The sequence below is a fragment of the Protopterus annectens genome, chromosome 2.part1 (assembly GCF_019279795.1).
Source record: "Protopterus annectens isolate FY-2018-M chromosome 2.part1, PAN1.0, whole genome shotgun sequence".
In the NCBI taxonomy this organism is placed as follows: domain Eukaryota; kingdom Metazoa; phylum Chordata; order Ceratodontiformes; family Protopteridae; genus Protopterus; species Protopterus annectens.
The window spans coordinates 438,619,278-438,637,356 of NC_056729.1; the positions used below are offsets into that span (position 1 = coordinate 438,619,278).

The 18,079-nt window shown below is 40.0% G+C and overlaps 1 protein-coding gene across 2 annotated transcripts in view; it reads left to right on the top strand.

The window, feature by feature from the left end:
* EDNRA (endothelin receptor type A) overlaps positions 1-18,079 on the top strand; it is a 1,533,935-nt gene that overhangs the window by 11,190 nt on the left and 1,504,666 nt on the right. The window contains exons 2-3 of one of the 2 annotated variants that reach the window (XM_044062245.1): positions 6,455-6,497; positions 7,142-7,715. In XM_044062245.1, coding sequence (XP_043918180.1) covers positions 7,236-7,715 — 480 coding nt within the window. In that variant the 5' untranslated portion in view covers positions 6,455-6,497; positions 7,142-7,235. The remainder of the gene's footprint in view (positions 1-6,454; positions 6,498-7,141; positions 7,716-18,079) is intronic. The other variant, XM_044062244.1, reaches the window with a different exon arrangement.

Sequence of the window (18,079 nt, forward strand, 5' to 3'; positions counted from 1 at the left end):
TCCAAAGTTATCACTTGTAATAATGTTTTAAATAAAAAAAGCGTGTTTCACCATACAGGAATGAAGTAGTAAAATGCAGTATGTGTGTACACAAAGGTTAAAGAAGGTGGGGATTATACGCTGTGCAGTTATTGTCTCAGAGCAGTGGCAGCAGACACCACTAAACTGTCAGATGATGTCAGTTATTTGCTCATGTAGGACAGCTAAAACTGAAAATGTCATGGTCTGAGGTTCAATCCTAAACTCTGATAACTGGCTGTGTGAGTCTTTATATTTCCAGCTGTCCCTAAATCTTCCCAAAACATGTTTGCAGATTGGCTACTCTAAATTGTGTATATACTGCATTTACCTTGACATTACAGCATAGGCTATGACTAAAGTGGTCCAAGAAGAAAAAAATCATATATCTGCTAAATGAATAAAAATAGATTAACTGATTCATTAATATTTTTCTTCTTTGTTTTTTTTTTTTTTTTTTTTTTTTGGCTGTCATGTTCAACATGTCATTATTTCAAAGTATACACAGACTTCTCTTTAAGGACCATAGCACTGTATTACTTCAAATGAAAACCATTTGTATATGTAGCTGTTCCAACCCAGAGAAATGGCTCACTGGGCAAGCTGACTTTTTGAAGTACTACATACAGCCATATTTCATACAGGAATGAACCTTGTTATGACTCATAATGTCATTAATGTGACATTTTAATGTGCCATTATATTTGTACTACTTCAGAAATGCAAAAGCTTTTAAAGTATAGAAAGATGTCAGGTAAATGATAAATGAATAGTATGCATGTGTGTGTGTGTGTGTGTATGTGTGTGTGTGTGTGTGTGTGTGTGTGTGTGTGTGTGTGTGTGTTTCTATATGAGAGAGATGATAGGGCAAACACAAACACAACAGCAGTACCTGCCATCATACCTCTCAATTGTACAGATTTTCTCAGGATGTCCAGATTTTTGCCTCATACTTTTGGCCTGGTTCTCGTAAAGTTGCTGTTTTCTGGCAAATCACTGACAAATTGTTGATGATTGAAGTCAGAAAATAATAGCAGACATTTGCGATTTAGACTAAATACCCTTCAGAAAATGCATGATAACATAAAACTTGTTATTCTATCAACTTGCTAAGTTTATAACAGCAATATTTAAAATCTGTCCCTAATTTTGGACCTTTGTCCCCCCAATAATTTATGGCTTTGTCCAGACTTCAGGTTGAGAGGTATGCCTGCCATTTTAATTTATTTAAGTAGAATTGCATTTTTAAATTATTAAATACTTTTGTGCTTTTAGTGAGCTTTTTTCTGAAGGCTTTTTTGGTTTTCCTACTGTCCACGTCTATATTTTGAGACTGTGAGCAAATTACTTAACCAAACCAAATTTAAGTAATTCCAGGATAATGTATGTGCTTCACAGGTCTTTCCTAAGTAAAACAGATAAAAGTTATGAGAACATATTTAGTTTCATTAAACAGAAATGTATTTTGCTGTTAATTCACAGAATGGACATTATAAATCAAAACAGATGCAATTCATTTAATGTCATGCATGAACATTTAACTAGAATTTTATTTTCCTTTTAATAAATGGAAAAAGAGATAGTACATATGAAATTATATATGAAACACTCATACTATATTATAGATTCATAGGTTCATATGTAGGTACTAGGCTATCGGCCCAAGGGCCCATGTAAGCCTAGCCAACACGGTTCCCTGGCTTTCACCGCCCAAGAAAGTTATTTTCCTGGGCCCCTGTTGAGCATAGCCACAGAAGTGATCCCCAGGGTGAATTTCCTATTTCCCATCCACTCATCAAGATTTCTCTTGAATAGTGCTAATGAGGAATTCTGCTTGACATAGATAGGTAGCTTGTTCCAGAATATGGGAAGTCTCTGGGACAGGAATCTATTCCTCCAGCATGTTCTGTTTATTGTGGTGACAAGGTTTAGGTCCCTAGAACATGTATCTCGGAGTGATTGGGATTTCTTTAGGTGTAGCATGTCCAACAGCTCAGGGTTTGACATAGCTTTATATGTTAGGCAGAGATCATCTTGGAGTAGGCGGTATGCTATGGAGTAAAGCTGGATTTTTTTGAGACGGTCAGCGTAGGGCATCTGTTTGAGTCCTGTAATTCTCTTTGTGAGGTACTTCTGTGGCCTTTCCAGCTGTTGTAGATGTCTTGTGAGGTACATTTGAAAAGGGGCATTGTACTCTATAATGGGTCTAATGATAGCTGAGTAGAGAGGAACAAAGACCTCTTTTTTTTCCTGGATGAGAACCCTTTTGTGATGAGGTTTGCCACGCAGAAGGATTTCCTGACTACTGTGGTGATGTGATTATCAAAGGAGAGGCTACTGCCCACCTAAGTCCCAAGGTCTCTTATCACACCTTCGGCGTTAAGTGGACTACTGCCTATGTGGTATTTCATGGGTACAGAGTTTTTCCAAAGGGGATGACAGTGCACTTTTTGGCATTGCGCTTGAGGCCATGGCTCTGACACCAGGCATTTGTGTCAGTGAGGCCCTTCTGTAGGATGTCCACGTCATTCAGGGACTCAACTATGGCACCTAATTTGCAGTCATCTGTGAACTTCATCAGCCAGAGGCCCTCTGTGTTAGCCCATACTTCAGAGAAGTAGATACCAAACAGGAGATGACCCAGGACTGAACCTTGTGGCACTCCACCTGTCACAGGTTTGAAGTCAGATTTGAAGTCTGCAACTTTTACAGTCTGGTTTCTGTCAGTGAGCCATTTGGCGACCCATCTTGTGACATATGGATTTATACCCAGTTTACTGAGTTTTTCTATAATTCCAGAATGGGGAATGGTGTCGAAAGTCTTGGCGAAGTCAAGGTAGGCTGTGTGAACTGCCTTACCCTCGTCCATGGCTGTGGTGACTGTTTCAAAGAAGTCAATCAGGTTCAGGAAGCATGATCTGCATTTCACAAACCCGAACAGGGTGAGGTCCAGAGTTTAGAGGTTACCAATGTCTTTGTTTATGAGTTCCATGATGATATGTTCCATGGCCTTACAGACCAGGCTCATCAGGCTAATAGGGCAATAGTTCCCGGGGTCTGTGGTGGCTTCCCCTTTGTGGAGTGGTATAACTGTTGCTGTGCACCATTCAGTGGGTACAAAGCTTGACGTGAGGCTATGATTGAACATAGTGCTTAGTTGGGGGCCAGTTCATTCTGAAGTTCACGTAGAACGCAGCCTGGGATGTTGTCTAGACCCATGGGTGCTGTGTTCTTGGCTTTGGAGAGTGCAGATTTTACCTGCATAGTTGTAATTGCAGGGGCTCTGCATTCATCCGGTATAGATATGGGCCCTTTAGGAGGTGATAGGGGGTAAAGTTAGCACTGAACCTATCAGCCAGGATGTTGGCGTTATCAGTTGGTTCTGTGATATTCGTACCATTGTGCTGTAACTCAGAGTATGTCTGGGTGTTACCATTGAGATTCTTGACATAGCTATAGAATGATTTGTGGTTGTCCTTGGAATCAGTGGCAATTATTTTGTTTTCATAGCTGGCTTTGGAGGATTTTATGAGGGATCTCAGCTTCTTACTGAGGCTGACCAGGGAGCTCCTCCACTCATGGGATTTTACTCTCCTTTGCAACAGTTTCTTCCTTCTGTTGTAGAGTTTATTTATAGCAGGGGACCACCAGATTGGCTTCCTTTTTTTGGAGGATAGCATCTTGGTTCTGTTGGGGATAACACGATCCATGCACTTGTGTAAGTGCTTATAGAGTGCATTTGTGTATGATTCAGCAGTCATAACTGTATTGACCATCTGCATGGGTGTCGTGAAGTTTGCCACGTCTGTCTTAAGAAGCATGAAGTTAGCTTTGGAGAAATGTTTTATAGTGGTTTTCCTTAATGGGGGAGGGGCTGGATGTTGATATCTATGGTGATTAGCTTATGGTCAGATATGACCTACGAGGAGTTGACTTCAGGTATGGGACACTGGTCACTCATGGTGGTAATGACTAGGTCTAGGATGTTGTTGCCCCTAGTTGGGGTGTGGATAAGTTGATCCAGGGCATTGGAATTTATGAATTCTTCAAAGCATTGAATGAAGGAGTTGGTACATGAGTAGTTTTCCCAGTTAATGGTGGGGTAGTTAAAATTTCCCATTATTAGGGTGTTTGGTTGAACCCTAATATTTTCCAGTATATCAAGAAAAGAGGAGTGGGAATCCTGGGGCATGGTGGGGGATTTGTAGCAAGCTACAATTTGGATTGCAGTTTTGTCCAGAGTTAGTTGCACTTGGATAATTTTAGATGCATTATGTTGGGCAACTAGCCTGGAGGTGTGGATATCCTTAATGAATATGGACACACCTCTGCCTTTGGTGTTCCAGTCCAGGTTAGATGGTCGAAAGGTATGGTATGAGTTATAGCCTGATAATGCAGGGGCGCTCTCTAGAGCCTTGAACCAGGTTTCAGTCACTGCACAAATGTTGATGTTCTCCATTTTAAGGAGTGCCTCGAGTGAGTGCATTTTGAGGGTTAGGCTTCTATCATTGAGTAGCATTACCCTCAGTTTTTGCCTGCCTGTACCTGTTACGGTGGTGGGTTTGTCATTTGAACCTTGCCTAAAAAGGCACTATATGGGCATCAAAATCCTTAGCCAGTGTCCAGAATCCCAGGGGAGACAGGTGCAGGCCATCTCTGGCAAAGCATCATGGCCTGTTGACCATGTTGTCCCAGGCAGACAGATACTGGATCCCCTTAGAATGACACCAGAACCTTAGCCAATTGTTGAAGTCAATCATTTTGTCATTGTACTGCGGTATAATTCTGGGCAATGGTAGGATGCTACTCAGAGCTAGCGTAATACCTGCCTTCATTACAAGATCAGAGAGCTCTTCCGTGTCTCTTTTCATGTAGTCCAGAGAGGTTCGTCTCATGTCATTCACACCAACATGGACAATGGCAGAGTCATATTTGTACTTGTTGTGGAGTGACCTGAGTAAGTGGGTTATGTGGCGGATCCTGGCACCCAACAGGAATAGTAACCTTGTCCTTGTTTAGTCTGGAGAGTGGAACATCAGTGTGCCTGACGATAGAGTCACCTATGACTAATATGTTGGTTGCGTTGTTTTGCCTTATGGGCTGCAGTTGAGTGGCACACTGAGTCTGTGGGTTATGTGTCTTTTGGGTTGTGCTGAGGTGTGGAGGTTGCCTACGTTTCTTCTTTGGAGGTCTCTGCAGCTTGGGCAGATTATTACTGAGAGCCTCCGCAAATGTTTTTGTGTTTCTATGTGTGGGTTTTGGTGATGTAGGTTTAGTGAGACTATTTGATGAGTGTGGTGTGGTGCAGGTGTTAACCTTCTCCTCTTGACTGACGGGTTCAGTCTTGGTTGGAGAGAGCTTTGTCTCCAGTTTGGCTACATAAGTGCATCTCTCACAGGTTATAGTGTTGGGTGGTAGGAGGAGGGTGTTGTCTGTGTACATGAGGCAATTGCAACATTGCCCCAAGGTGCCCAGATTCATCAGGTAGACAGGAGAAAACACCAGGAGCTGTCCTTTAGACATGCCTAAATAAAAAAATATTTTCCTCTAGACAGGTGAGGAAAGCAAGTACAAGAGCTGTTTTCCTCTAGGCAAATGAGGAAAGTAAATACAAAAACTGTTTTCCTCTAGGTAATAAGGAAGGCTGAGTGCTGTAGTAATTTGTAGCTATTTAGTGCTTACAACAAGTTCTGAGCAACTGCTGAGCTCGAAGAAGCAGATTCAAGTGCTAAACTAGGAAACTGGCTAGTTCTAAGGGAAAATTTGAAGAGCAGACTTTGTGGTGCTGAGAATAGTTTAATCCTAGTTAAACGGCACTGCACGATGCGCAAAACTGCACAAACACAGATTTTTAAACAGAAAGATGAAAGGGATAGAAATAGCCCAAAATGATCAAAAAAACGACAGTTTCTGAGTTGAAACCACTCCTCCAGTGACAGATAGGCTGTTATAAAGCTCACCACTCTCACTGATGAAGAACCTTCTCTTACTCTCTGTGATTATGTAATTCCCTATCATATATTAAGATACCAAAAAGGTTTGAGTTTGTACTGATACTGACAGATAATAGTTTTACATGTTTAATACCCCACTTCAGAAAAGCTTGTGTTTATTGTGTATGACAGGGTTCAGATGCCTAAGGATTGACCCATCAAGCCACAGTATCAATGTATAAGAGTTCTTTGGGGGAAACGTAATAGCAGAGTGCCAACACTGATTTCATTATATGGTTTATACTGTTATATATGTATTGCTGTCAAGATTGTGCATCATATGAATGATTTAAAGTAATACATAGACCGATACATGTAAATTCTCATTGTGTGTGTGTTGAATGCTACATTTTTTAAGCCAGAAAAATAAATATGCACTCTTAAGCATTCAGTGGCGGCAATTCCTTGTAAACTTTAACAAATTGTCCTATGTATTATTTCAGGTGATTGATGGATACCGTTACCATGCTCCGAAACTTCTAGCAGGTATAATGAAAAGCAGTCTTTCTGTCATTCATTTGGGGAGGAAGGGATTAAACCTGCTTGTATCCCTAATTTCAGCTAACATTGCAAATCAAGGTAGAAGAGGACAACACTCTGTGGAGAATTATTTTTAAATGATTTACTTTAAACACCTGTTTTATAAACAAAATATATGCACAGTAAAGGGGGGGGGTGCCCTTTTTTGTGAAACAAAGTCAGTGTGCAAATGTTCCTTTAAACAGCTAAACATAAGCAGTAATACTCCTCTACAGATGAAAAGTGTTCCTTGGGTCTTATTCTGATCTTGTAAATTAGCAACTTCTGTTGATGATAAGCCTGCCATTTCCTTTATACAGTGTGGAGCATACAAAGCGTGGAATAGCAGAACTTGCACTGGGACATTTGCAGTGCCCATTCTGACTTTAACCTTTTCAACCAACTAAGTGCTGGTATACAGACAGCCCTGCAGCTTAAGTCCATCATCAGGCAAGCTCTTTACTTCCCTTAGAGAAAACAAAGGAACTACAGGGACTGTACACAGAATATTCTGAGTGTTAATAAAGATATTTAAACAGATACATACACTGCATATATCCATAAAGACTGAAATTGTTCAACATATTGCTTTTTTTTCTTTTTTTTTGCAGGGATACTGACCTAAAGGAAATCCACTGGTGAAGGAATATTGATGCTGTATAGTTCCTTAAGGACTTTTTCCTCTGGTTGCTAAGGAATTTAAAAATGGCCTTTCTTCTTTTCAACATGTCTGTCATCCTTTTGCTACTTTGCTGTGAGCTTTGCCACAGTTCAGATGACAGCAATGACACCAGAGACCATCAGCTGATCCAGAAGAGTCTCAGTGAGGTGACTGATGTTCCCTACTCCAGCAGTGTCCTTAGGGATCCAATCACTCCACAGGAAGCTGCAACCTCAGATGCTCTTATGAAGTCCGATTCTTCAAGTGCCAACAGAAGCAACACTCCTAACAGAAAACAACCCCCAATCTGCTCTCAAAAAATCCAGATCAGCACTCTGTTTAAGTACATCAACACGGTCATATCTTGCATTATTTTTGTCCTGGGGCTGGTAGGAAATGCAACACTCCTCCGGATCATTTATCACAATAAGTGTATGAGGAATGGTCCTAATGCACTAATTGCCAGCCTGGCACTAGGAGATCTTATATACATTGTTATCGATATCCCAATCCATGTTTTCAAGGTAAGAGAAAAGTGTTTATTATCCTCCTTTTTTTTTTTCATTCTGTACAGCCTTCTGAAATCAATGTAACAGTTCAGCAGAAAATATCAACTAAGGTCATCAGTTAGAGTAGATTATGGTCATGAAAAACAGAAACAAGTGTTTCTATGTAGGAAGGATCAGTACAAAAAATTTGTCCTGACTGTAAGATTTTCCTTATTTCTCTTTATATCTCTGTATTTTGATAGCCGACCATAACTTCCCTGTTCGTGTTACTATCAGTGCACATTTTGTGTTATACAGTATTTCCTTCAGCTGTATGATCAGGTTGTGGCTGAAAATCCTGTAAGCCAGTATAACTCTTTAGCTATTAAAATAATAAGTAAACAGGTCAGGGACAAATGACCATCAGCAAAGAGACATTCACAGACATTTAACTACAAAAGTGCAACAACTATTGATTTATTTGTTTGCTTGCTTACTTGATTGATTGCTTGTTTATTTAATTTATTTATTTTCCCAGACACTAACTAGACTTGTTAAATATAAGATTCCTTGGCCTGGATTCCAAAACAGTTTGTACTGAGTGTAAGACATGGTGCTGATTACTGGAAGTCTTGTAGAATGTCAGACACTGCAAGATATTCAGCAAAGGCAGAATGCAGGTACGAGTGTGCATAGATTTAAAGCTGCTAGCAGCACTCTACACACAATACCAAAACAATGTGGCAGCAAACGGAGTGCCTTAATGACAGAAGTAAAAATTGGCTGTGATGCATAAAGTATATGTGTACTTCAGGCATAATGCTTTCATTTCAAAATCTCAGGCATCTAGAGAACAGCATAGTCAGAGTCAACCATCTGTAGACAACGATGTAGTCAGGTGTCCAGGGTCAAGCAGCTGCAGAGATCAATGTAGTCAGGTGACTGAGGCACAGCTGCAAAGAGCAGTGCAATCAGATGTACATGTGTAGACAACTGCAGACAACAGTATAGTCACATGACCGGAATTAGGCATCTACAAAGGACAGTTTAGTCAGGTGATTAGGACAACTGGCGGCAGAGATCAGTGCAGTTAGGTGATTGGAGCAACCAGCTGCAGAGGTTGTACACTCTCTGATGTTTGTTACAAAACAATGTGCATATGTAATGTGACTAATTTTTGTTGCATGTTACATTATGTAGTAGTGATATCACTACTGAAATGAAGCAGTAATTGTTTGTGGGTATATAATCAGAGTAGACCATTGGTGGTTAATGTTCAATCATGTCTACATGTAGCAATGTCACAGTAGCAGCTAAACCCATACATGACATTGCTCCATAACCATATGCATGTGATTCATATAAAATTTATACTGTTGTAGCTGGCCGGTATACTGCTTGGCCCACTGTAACTTTGTGCTACACATTTGTTCATGTCTTCCCGTCAAGGTAACTATGGTTTCTCATTGAAATGACTACCCAGTACTGTCCTGATATGATGAAATCCAGCCTTGTGGCTGCTTTTCACCCAGAGATACAAACATGTGCCACATTGTGTAATGGTGCATCAGCAGTAGCAATAGCCAGACTATGTATCACTGGACTGATGGGAAATGATAACATAAGTATTGATGGATCTCTAATCACATGTATATTGTTGAACAAAACATTTTGTAACAATACTGGAAAAAAATGGCAAAGAAACCAAGGTATTGAGACCAAATAACTAGAGAGGGAAACATGATAGAATGGGAAGACACCAATAATTTATTTGGAGTGCAGGTTAGAGATTGCCTTCCCTGTCAGGGATTGGTATCAGAGTATAAGCAAAGAGAAAGAAATAAGGGGGTCCTAAACAAAAGACCAGCACTAGTAGAGTTTTTAGTAGAATCTAGAACAGAAGGAAAAATGGGAATTGTGGAAACAATAGATATAAAGGAGGAATGAGGTTTAAAAGGTGGGAGGACTTAAATGAGCTATGTAATGCTTGACTGAAAGGGATTGGGTAGATTATAAGTGATGTATAATGTTTGCAGTTGGGAGTATGTCATTATGGTTTGTGATGTAAAATGCTTGCAACTAGTACTGTGTCTGTGTGGTTTGTTTTCATTTGTATAAATTTATGATTGCCTGTGTAGTAAGTGATGGTTTACTAAAGATGTTTCTTGTTTAAAAAATGGGCAGGAATTGAATAATTTATGTAATGTTGCTTATGATATATATAATAATATATGTGAAGGAAATGTTTGTTATGTTAATTATAATGTGATTGCTTTTATATGAATGTAAATTTGCCTGTCACAAGTGATAATTCAATAAAGGTGTCTGGAAAAAAAACTGGCAGTTTCACTTAAAGGTTGCAAACATCTGCATGATATATATGGATGATTTTTTTCTGAATAGTAGAATCAACTTTTGCAGAGGCTGTTAACATCCTCCAGATAAAGGCAAAGAAATAATGTGCTTCTGGAATGTTATGAAGTTGCTGTCCACAAGCCAGGTGATGTGTAATGGGTTGCCAGCAAGTTGCAGGTTATATGTGAAAATAATTAGAGAATTGGATAAGTTGTTCTTTACGCTGATTGTGTTGACCTGCAGTGACATATTAGAGAATCAACTAAGTTGTTCTTTATGATGATTGTGTTTGCTTGCAGTGACATGTCAGTATAGTTACTGTGCATACAATTTATTGTATAGATGCTGCCATTGTTGACTTGAGAGTTGTAGCCACAGTTGTGGTGGGCATGTTCTTTTAGATATTATCATGTGACATTTGGTACTGACCAAATTTCTCCATCTGTTAGCTAATAACTGTCAGATTATGTAACATGTCATGTACCGTAACATTTAAAATTAAAAAAATATTCTTGCACGTTTACTGCTTTCAGCTACTATGTAAATCTTAACCATTCTTATCTTAAATTCTGTAATGTGGATTTTAAACACTATGTGGCACTGTCTTTGTGATATTGCTTCTTGGCAGTGGGTTTAATTCACATAAAATGTATGTTGTAGCAGGCAGGTATATTGCTTGGTCAGCTGGAATTTTGTGATACACGTTTGTTCATGTATAGTTTTGGGCCTCATTTGATTTAATGCCCCGTGTACATGACATAGTAGCAAATTGCAAACTTGTTTTCATGCTGCATGGATGATTTTGTATATGGGTGTGTGCTACAGTTGGCCGAGTTTCATGCATTATTACTTCAGATGTACACTGAAGAACATGGTGATGGTGTTGTGCTTTGCCACATCTTTTTATGTTGAGATAGTTTCTTTGAGATTTCAAGTTGAGCTATTTAGGTGTGTTCTAATATTGGACTGTGAGCGTGCACTGTGAGCTTGTGTGTGCATGCGTGTGTGTGTGTGTGTGTGTGTGTGTGTGTGTGTGTGTGTGTGTGTGTGTGTGTGTGTGTGTGTGTGTGTGATATCTATTGCTCTAAGGTAATATGTGAATGCTGAGTGAATGCAGCCTGTGCATATGTACTTTTTTGGTTCTGTAGATGTTTACAGTATTACTGCAAATACTTCTGCTTTTCTCTTATATTCAGAATATATTTCTGGCTGAGGTTGTCTTGGTGTCATTACAGTGGCTTTAGAGTTGTGCCGTTTTCGGCATGGCATGGGTTCTACTTGCATTTACATTCTTAAAGCCATCTACACACATGCACTGGTTTATTAGTTTGGTCACACTTTCAGCCTCCCATGGCTCTCTAGCCTTAGGTAAGTATAAACCTATGACCAGGAACCCATGTTAGTCAGCCTAAGGTAAGTATAAACCTATGACCAGGAACCCATGTTAGTCAGCCTAAGGTAAGTATAAACCTATGACCAGGAACCCATGTTAGTCAGCCTAAGGTAAGTATAAACCTATGACCAGGAACCCATGTTAGTCAGTCTAAGGTAAGTATAAACATATGACTAGGAACCCATGTTAGTCAGCCTAAGATAAGTATAAACCTATGACCAGGAACTCATGTTACTCAGCCTAAGGTAAGTATAAACCTATGACTAGAAACCCATGTTAGTCAGCCTAAGGTAAGTATAAACCTATGACCAGGAACCCATGTTAGTCAGCTTAAGGTAAGTATAAACCTATGACCAGGAACCCATGTTAGTCAGCCTAAGGTAAGTATAAACCTATGACTAGGAACCCATGCTAGTCAGCCTAAGGTAAGTATAAACCTATGACCAGGAACCCATGTTAGTCAGCCTAAGTTAAGTATAAACCTATGTCTAGGAACCCATGTTAGTCAGCAGTTTCTGCAGGTATGACGAGTTCTTTGCCTTCAGCATTGCTGATCTGTAAACGTCTCGGTTATTGTAGAACTGTACCTTTACATCCTATGGATTTTGTTTATTGTTTCTTAAAGTCATTGCTTCATGTCTGCATCAACAGAGAAGCATTTACATTTGTTATGGGATGCTCATAGTAGCCTTTGCCCAATCTGTGTAACTTTACTCTGTGCTGAATTCACTGTATAACTTAAACAACATGGTGCTTCTGGACATTTATGTAATATCTAATAAGGGATTTTAATACTTAACATAAAATTCTGTAAACACCCAATTGTCTCCATATGTAATGCCCATAGCTATACTCAGACATACTGGAGGTCATTCTATCTGCTTTCTCACACTATCTAGACATTTTAAGTCTTCAGATTTGGTTATTCCTCTGTCGGTCTCATTCTGTATGGCTGCAGCAGGCATGCTACACCTTGCCGCATATACTTCTTCTAGGTTATATGTACCATCAGTACAGATGGGAAACATAGACAGCCCTATGTCCATATACACAAAAAGCTGTGGCAACCTGTTGTGCAGTGAAATCACCTAACATCTGCTGCATAAATGGATAGAATTTTAGTTTGATGACAAATTGAAATTTGACCTACACCTTTCTCAATCTATTAAAAAAACACACATCAAACTAGGCTCTCTCTACCACATTAAACCATTCCTTACTAACTAGTCCTGACTAGACAGAGCCAGAACTCACCTCCTATCCACTCTACTCTATGCCTCTCCCATCCTCACTAAACTTAGCAAAACCCACCTTGCCAAACTCAAACCCTGCTACAAGATAACCAAGTTTGCCACAAACTCCACACACAGATCCCACCACTGCTTCTCACTAAAACAATTAAGATGGTTAGAACTCCCCCAACATTTAACCTATACACAGCTCATTGTCACCCACCACCTAGTGCACCAACCAGACAGAACTCCAGCCTTACAGCAAATACTCCAGCCATATACTAACACTTGACAGCTCTGATTCACAGAAAAAAACATTCCTACAAGTTTCCAAAGGCAACAACAAAGCTGGGGACACCCTGTACTCCTACTATATTTCCAAAAGCTGGAACACAATTCCCCAACATATTCTAAACATTGCAAACCCAACCCAATTCAAAAAACAGCTAAAAGGCCACCTCTGTATGAAGTGGACCTGCTCCTGCACTAGCCCAGGCTAATGGCACCCAGCCCTCCCCCCTGCATGTTTTCCTTATGGGAACATTCATCAACAGAGAACCCCTACCATTATACCTAACCACTGTCATACTTCAAATCTTCTCTTCTCTCTTATCTCAATTATACTAACATAACTTACATAGCTAAACCCATATCCTCACATCAGATCTTCTGTTTCTCCCCTTTCTTATATACACTAACAAAACTAACATAGCTAAACCTATCACCAGTATCTAACATCCTCAAAATGATTTATCTATCAAGATTTATTTTGTGAATATTATAAGATGATCCCACTCTGTTGTAAGAATCTAACTACCTGCATAACACTTGCTATAAAACAAAAGTAGAATACTCTGTAAACTGGACTTGAGGCATTGTTAGTATATATGTGTGTTCTAGTGATACATGTTATGTAAATGTATTTTTCATGTACTTGTGATATAAATATATATGTATATGTTATGTAGGGTCTACTTTAGTTTCACAAATGATCAGATGATCGAATACTGTTAGTTCAACACTAAATGTCGAATCGGCAAAATAGCGAACGGCCGGAACAGCAAATATTTTCCCAGGGAAAGAAATCACTGGGCCGGCCATCCAGGTTGTGCAATTTCCTTCACTGTAATGCAGTCTCGGAGTTGATATATTTAAGTGGTGGGGGTGAGGGGCACAGCCCTCCCCCCACTTCATTTAGTGTTAAGTGTTGTTTGCTGTTTTGAGTTTTCACCCTTTAGGGGTCAATATAACAACATTCGATCATCTGATCATTCATTGTTATAATATACACCCGTTATGTATACCTCTGGAGCTTTTCTCCCTGGGCCTCCACTGAAAATAGGCTTGCACCCAGATGGACTATCCTGGTAAACAAATGTAAAATAAATAAATAAATTTACTCAAAATTCAGGACCAAGGTCAGTTGATAGAGCTTTCAGTTATATATTATAACTAGATTTTAGAATCCATAAACTGTTAAACTAGATACAAACAGAAGTGTTATTTTGACAGATGAAAAACACTATTTTTTACTTCAGCAAATGACAAGAATTGTATCTGTATGGCAGGGAAATAAATACTTGCTAGTACCTAAAGTTGTCAGAGCATACAGAGTGAAGTATTAACACAATTAAGAGTATGGTTATCTTTCACTACATCACCAAACCACTACATCAGCGTACACTACACTGACCACAAATATTTTGAAATATAATACATCAGAAAAAGAAAGAACATTTTATGCAGGGTGCCTGCCCTCTGCACCCCTACATTCCCCTGCTAATTTTATACATATATATGTTTGTGTATATATATATATATATATATATATATATATATATATATATATGTATATATATATACATATATACTCAGAAATAAAACAGCAGAGAAAAGGCACAAATCCCACTGAGAAGTGATCCCCATCAAGTAAATAGCATCATCCTGCAATGAACTGGTAGTTTGATAAAACAAGCTTGCTTCCTAAACATTCCAGGTATTGAAGGTATTATGAAGAACACTGAACTCGACTACTTTATAAACAGAGACAGAGTAAAAGCAAGCTGTGTTGAGAATGGAGCAGTATCTTTGTGCACGTGAAAAGGTGCAACTGAAAGCATCACATACTCTAAAACAATTATGATAGAGTCACCATCATAACTTCAGTCTGTCATTATTTTGGAAAGGGATTTCAAAAAATTTACATCTCAAGCTTTTCTCTTCAAGTAACATCCATTTTCATCTGTTTAAATTGGCTGTGATCAGTGGTTCAGTTATAATCCTGTGTGTTGTCTTTCTCACATACACAAGTAGAAACAGCCTACTTCCCTATATTCAATGGACTCACCCAAAAGGTTGCACACTTCATCAGTTTTTCAGGATATAAAAGCACAGCTTGTGAGTGCATAATTTATTTATTTATTTATTTATTTGCATAGAGGGACTTCACTTTCATAACCTACTAACTTATATATCAACGATATATTTGCAGTAAATTGAAGAAAGTGAAAAAAACACACTGCAGTATGTGACGACCATGCCCTGGTCCAGCAATCAAGGAGACTCAATCCTCACCACTAACACCAGGGAGGTTGTCTCCTAGAAGAGAAAAGGATAACTAATACACACAGTAAAGTACAATTTCCCTTAAGTGCACACAGAGATCACAGTCATTCTGGGGCTGGTTGCTCCTTTGCTCACCAGGTCCCCAATAAGACTCCCCACTGGCACAGCTATAAGGTCCAGGTCCCAGCCTAGCTGGGCAAGCTAGAACCTGCAGTACTCTCTCTGTCCAACCAGTGCTTTGTGTCCCTGCCAAGTAGCTGACACAACACACACACACTTTGAGATAAGTATTTATACAACTTCACAGACACTCCTGGGAAAGGCTGACACACAATCTCCAGCTATGCCCCTTTACCCAGACCATACAATAGTAATCCCTGCCACCACCCAGCTAATAATATCAGCTACTAAAATGCCCTTTAAAGGGTGTCCAGTTACTACTGTGCAATATTATAATCCAATGGTAATGTGACTAACAGTCAAGGCTTACTTTAGAGTGGCCTATTACAATAACCTCTATAAATATGCAATGTACTCTAGAGCTTGTCTCTATACAAACCAGCCACAGGTAGAAGGTTTTAAAAATGTTTAATAATGAATAATTAAAACACAAGACCAAACTACTACACCACAGAGATATCTAAGAGTTTAGAGATCACACAGAAGCTTAAAATAATACAGTAGGACAGGTCTGATTTCAAAGAAAAATACCTAATTAATCTTTATTAGCTTTAACTATTCCTACAAGAAATCACAGTGCTAAAAACATACATGTGAGTTTAGGCAGAGTGCTGATTTAGATATCCAAGATCAAAATGCTTCCAGTCTCTTGTGAGAAATAGCATTTAAACATTACTAAAAAAACATGTCTCTAAGGCCCTCCCAAATTACATCATTTTTGACACTAGGTTTTGTCAGTATTCATATTGCATCATCTTGACACCTGGTCTGAGTTCTCAGGCCACAAACTGAATTATTTAGCAGTCTAACATCTGCTCAGAAACTTACAACAATATAAGGCATTTCACATATACACGCTAGCAGAAACCAGAGCACTAAAGCACCTTCCATATGTAAACTCTGGTCATAAACTTTAGCCTTAAAGCAATGGGCATGAAACCTTCATCCAGATGCAATGGAGCCGAATTCTAGCATGAAAGGGTCACAACATGCTTCACTGGGCCAATAGATTTCAATGTTGTCACATATTTTGCAGCTCACAATATTATTTTACACTCAAGAAAACATGCCTGTATTTTACATTTATTTACAAATGCCAGAATTATATATCAAATTGTATTTGACTAGGCTGGCAGCCTTCGCCCATCTCTCCCCAATCGTCACATATCTCCCCCCTTCCCGGGAACTCAAGCAAGTTTTTCAAGTGCCCCTTGAGAAACATCACTTGAGAGTGTCATGTGTACCTGGGCGTACCTCACCCCATTCAATGTCTTGAGATCCCATCTGCATTGGCATTGCTACTGCCACTGTGGTGCTGCACTGACATATCATATGCTTGCAACCTCAGACTCCATCTTAGCAACTTGGCATTTTGTTGACTGGCTCTGTTTAACCATGTTATAGGGTTGTGATCTGTCATCACAGTGAATTTTCTTCCATACAAATAAGGCTGAAGTTTTTGTAGTGCCCACACTATGGCTAGACATTCCTTTTCTACCACTGCATAACATTCCTCCCTGGGTTGGAGCCTATGACTGAGATAAACCACTGGGTGCTATTCATCCTCTGAAGAAATCTGGCTAAGTTCAGCCCCCACCCCATAGTTTGAAGCATCCACCTGCACAACAAATTCTTTGCTATAGTCTGGACTGGCAAACACAGGGGTCCTCCCAAAGCTTCCTTAAGCTTCTGAAATGCCTGCTCACATGCTGGGGTCCACACTACCTTATCTGGCCTGTTCTTCCTTGTCGGGTCTGTGAGGGGAGCAGCTATGGTACTATAATTTGGAACGAGCTTTCTGTAATACCCTGCCGTCCCTAAGAATGCCCTCGCCTGCTTTTTGGTAACAGGTGCAGGCCATGCCTGAATAGCTTCCACTTTGGCAGGTTCTGGCCTTATCTTACCACTCCCCACTCTATGTCCTAGGTAGGAGACCTCTGCCATATCCACCTGACATTTGCTCGGCTTAATGGTCAACCCTGCCCTCTGTAGTCTGCCCAGCACCTCCCTGACATGCTGAAGGTGCGCTTACCAGGAATGGCTATAGATAGCAATATCATCCATGTAAGCAAGGGCAAACCCTCCTGCTCCTGCTAAGATATGATCTACCAGCCTCTGGAAAGTTGCTGGGCATTCTTCATCTCAAAGGACATCTTTGTGAACTCATACAAGCCAAAATGAGTCACAAAGACTGACTTCTCTCTAGCACTTGGAGTCAAGGGTACCTGCCAGTAACCCTTGATAAGATCAATGGTTGTAAGATACTTAGCCCCACCCAGCTGATCCAGGGCCTATGGGGTAAACATCTGATGCTGTGTGACTATTTCATTTCCTGTAATCCACACAGAACATGTTGCTGCCATCCTTCTATGGCACCAATGCCACTGGTGCATTCCAGGGACTGTTGGACTCTTGCATCACCCCTAGTTCCAACATCTCCTGTATGTCCTCCCTCAGAGTCTGTTTGACTCTGTGAGGCACCCTATAAAGGGCCTGCCTGATAGGCCTTTGGGGTCCTGTATACACCTGGTGCTGCACCAGGTGGGTGCTCCCTGGTTTCCCAGTGAACATGCCCCCAAACTCCTGCAACACTGCTCAGATTTCTCGAACCTGGGTAGGAGATAGCTGCTGGGACATTGCTACCCCTTCCACCAAGGTGTCAGCCCGAGCCTTAC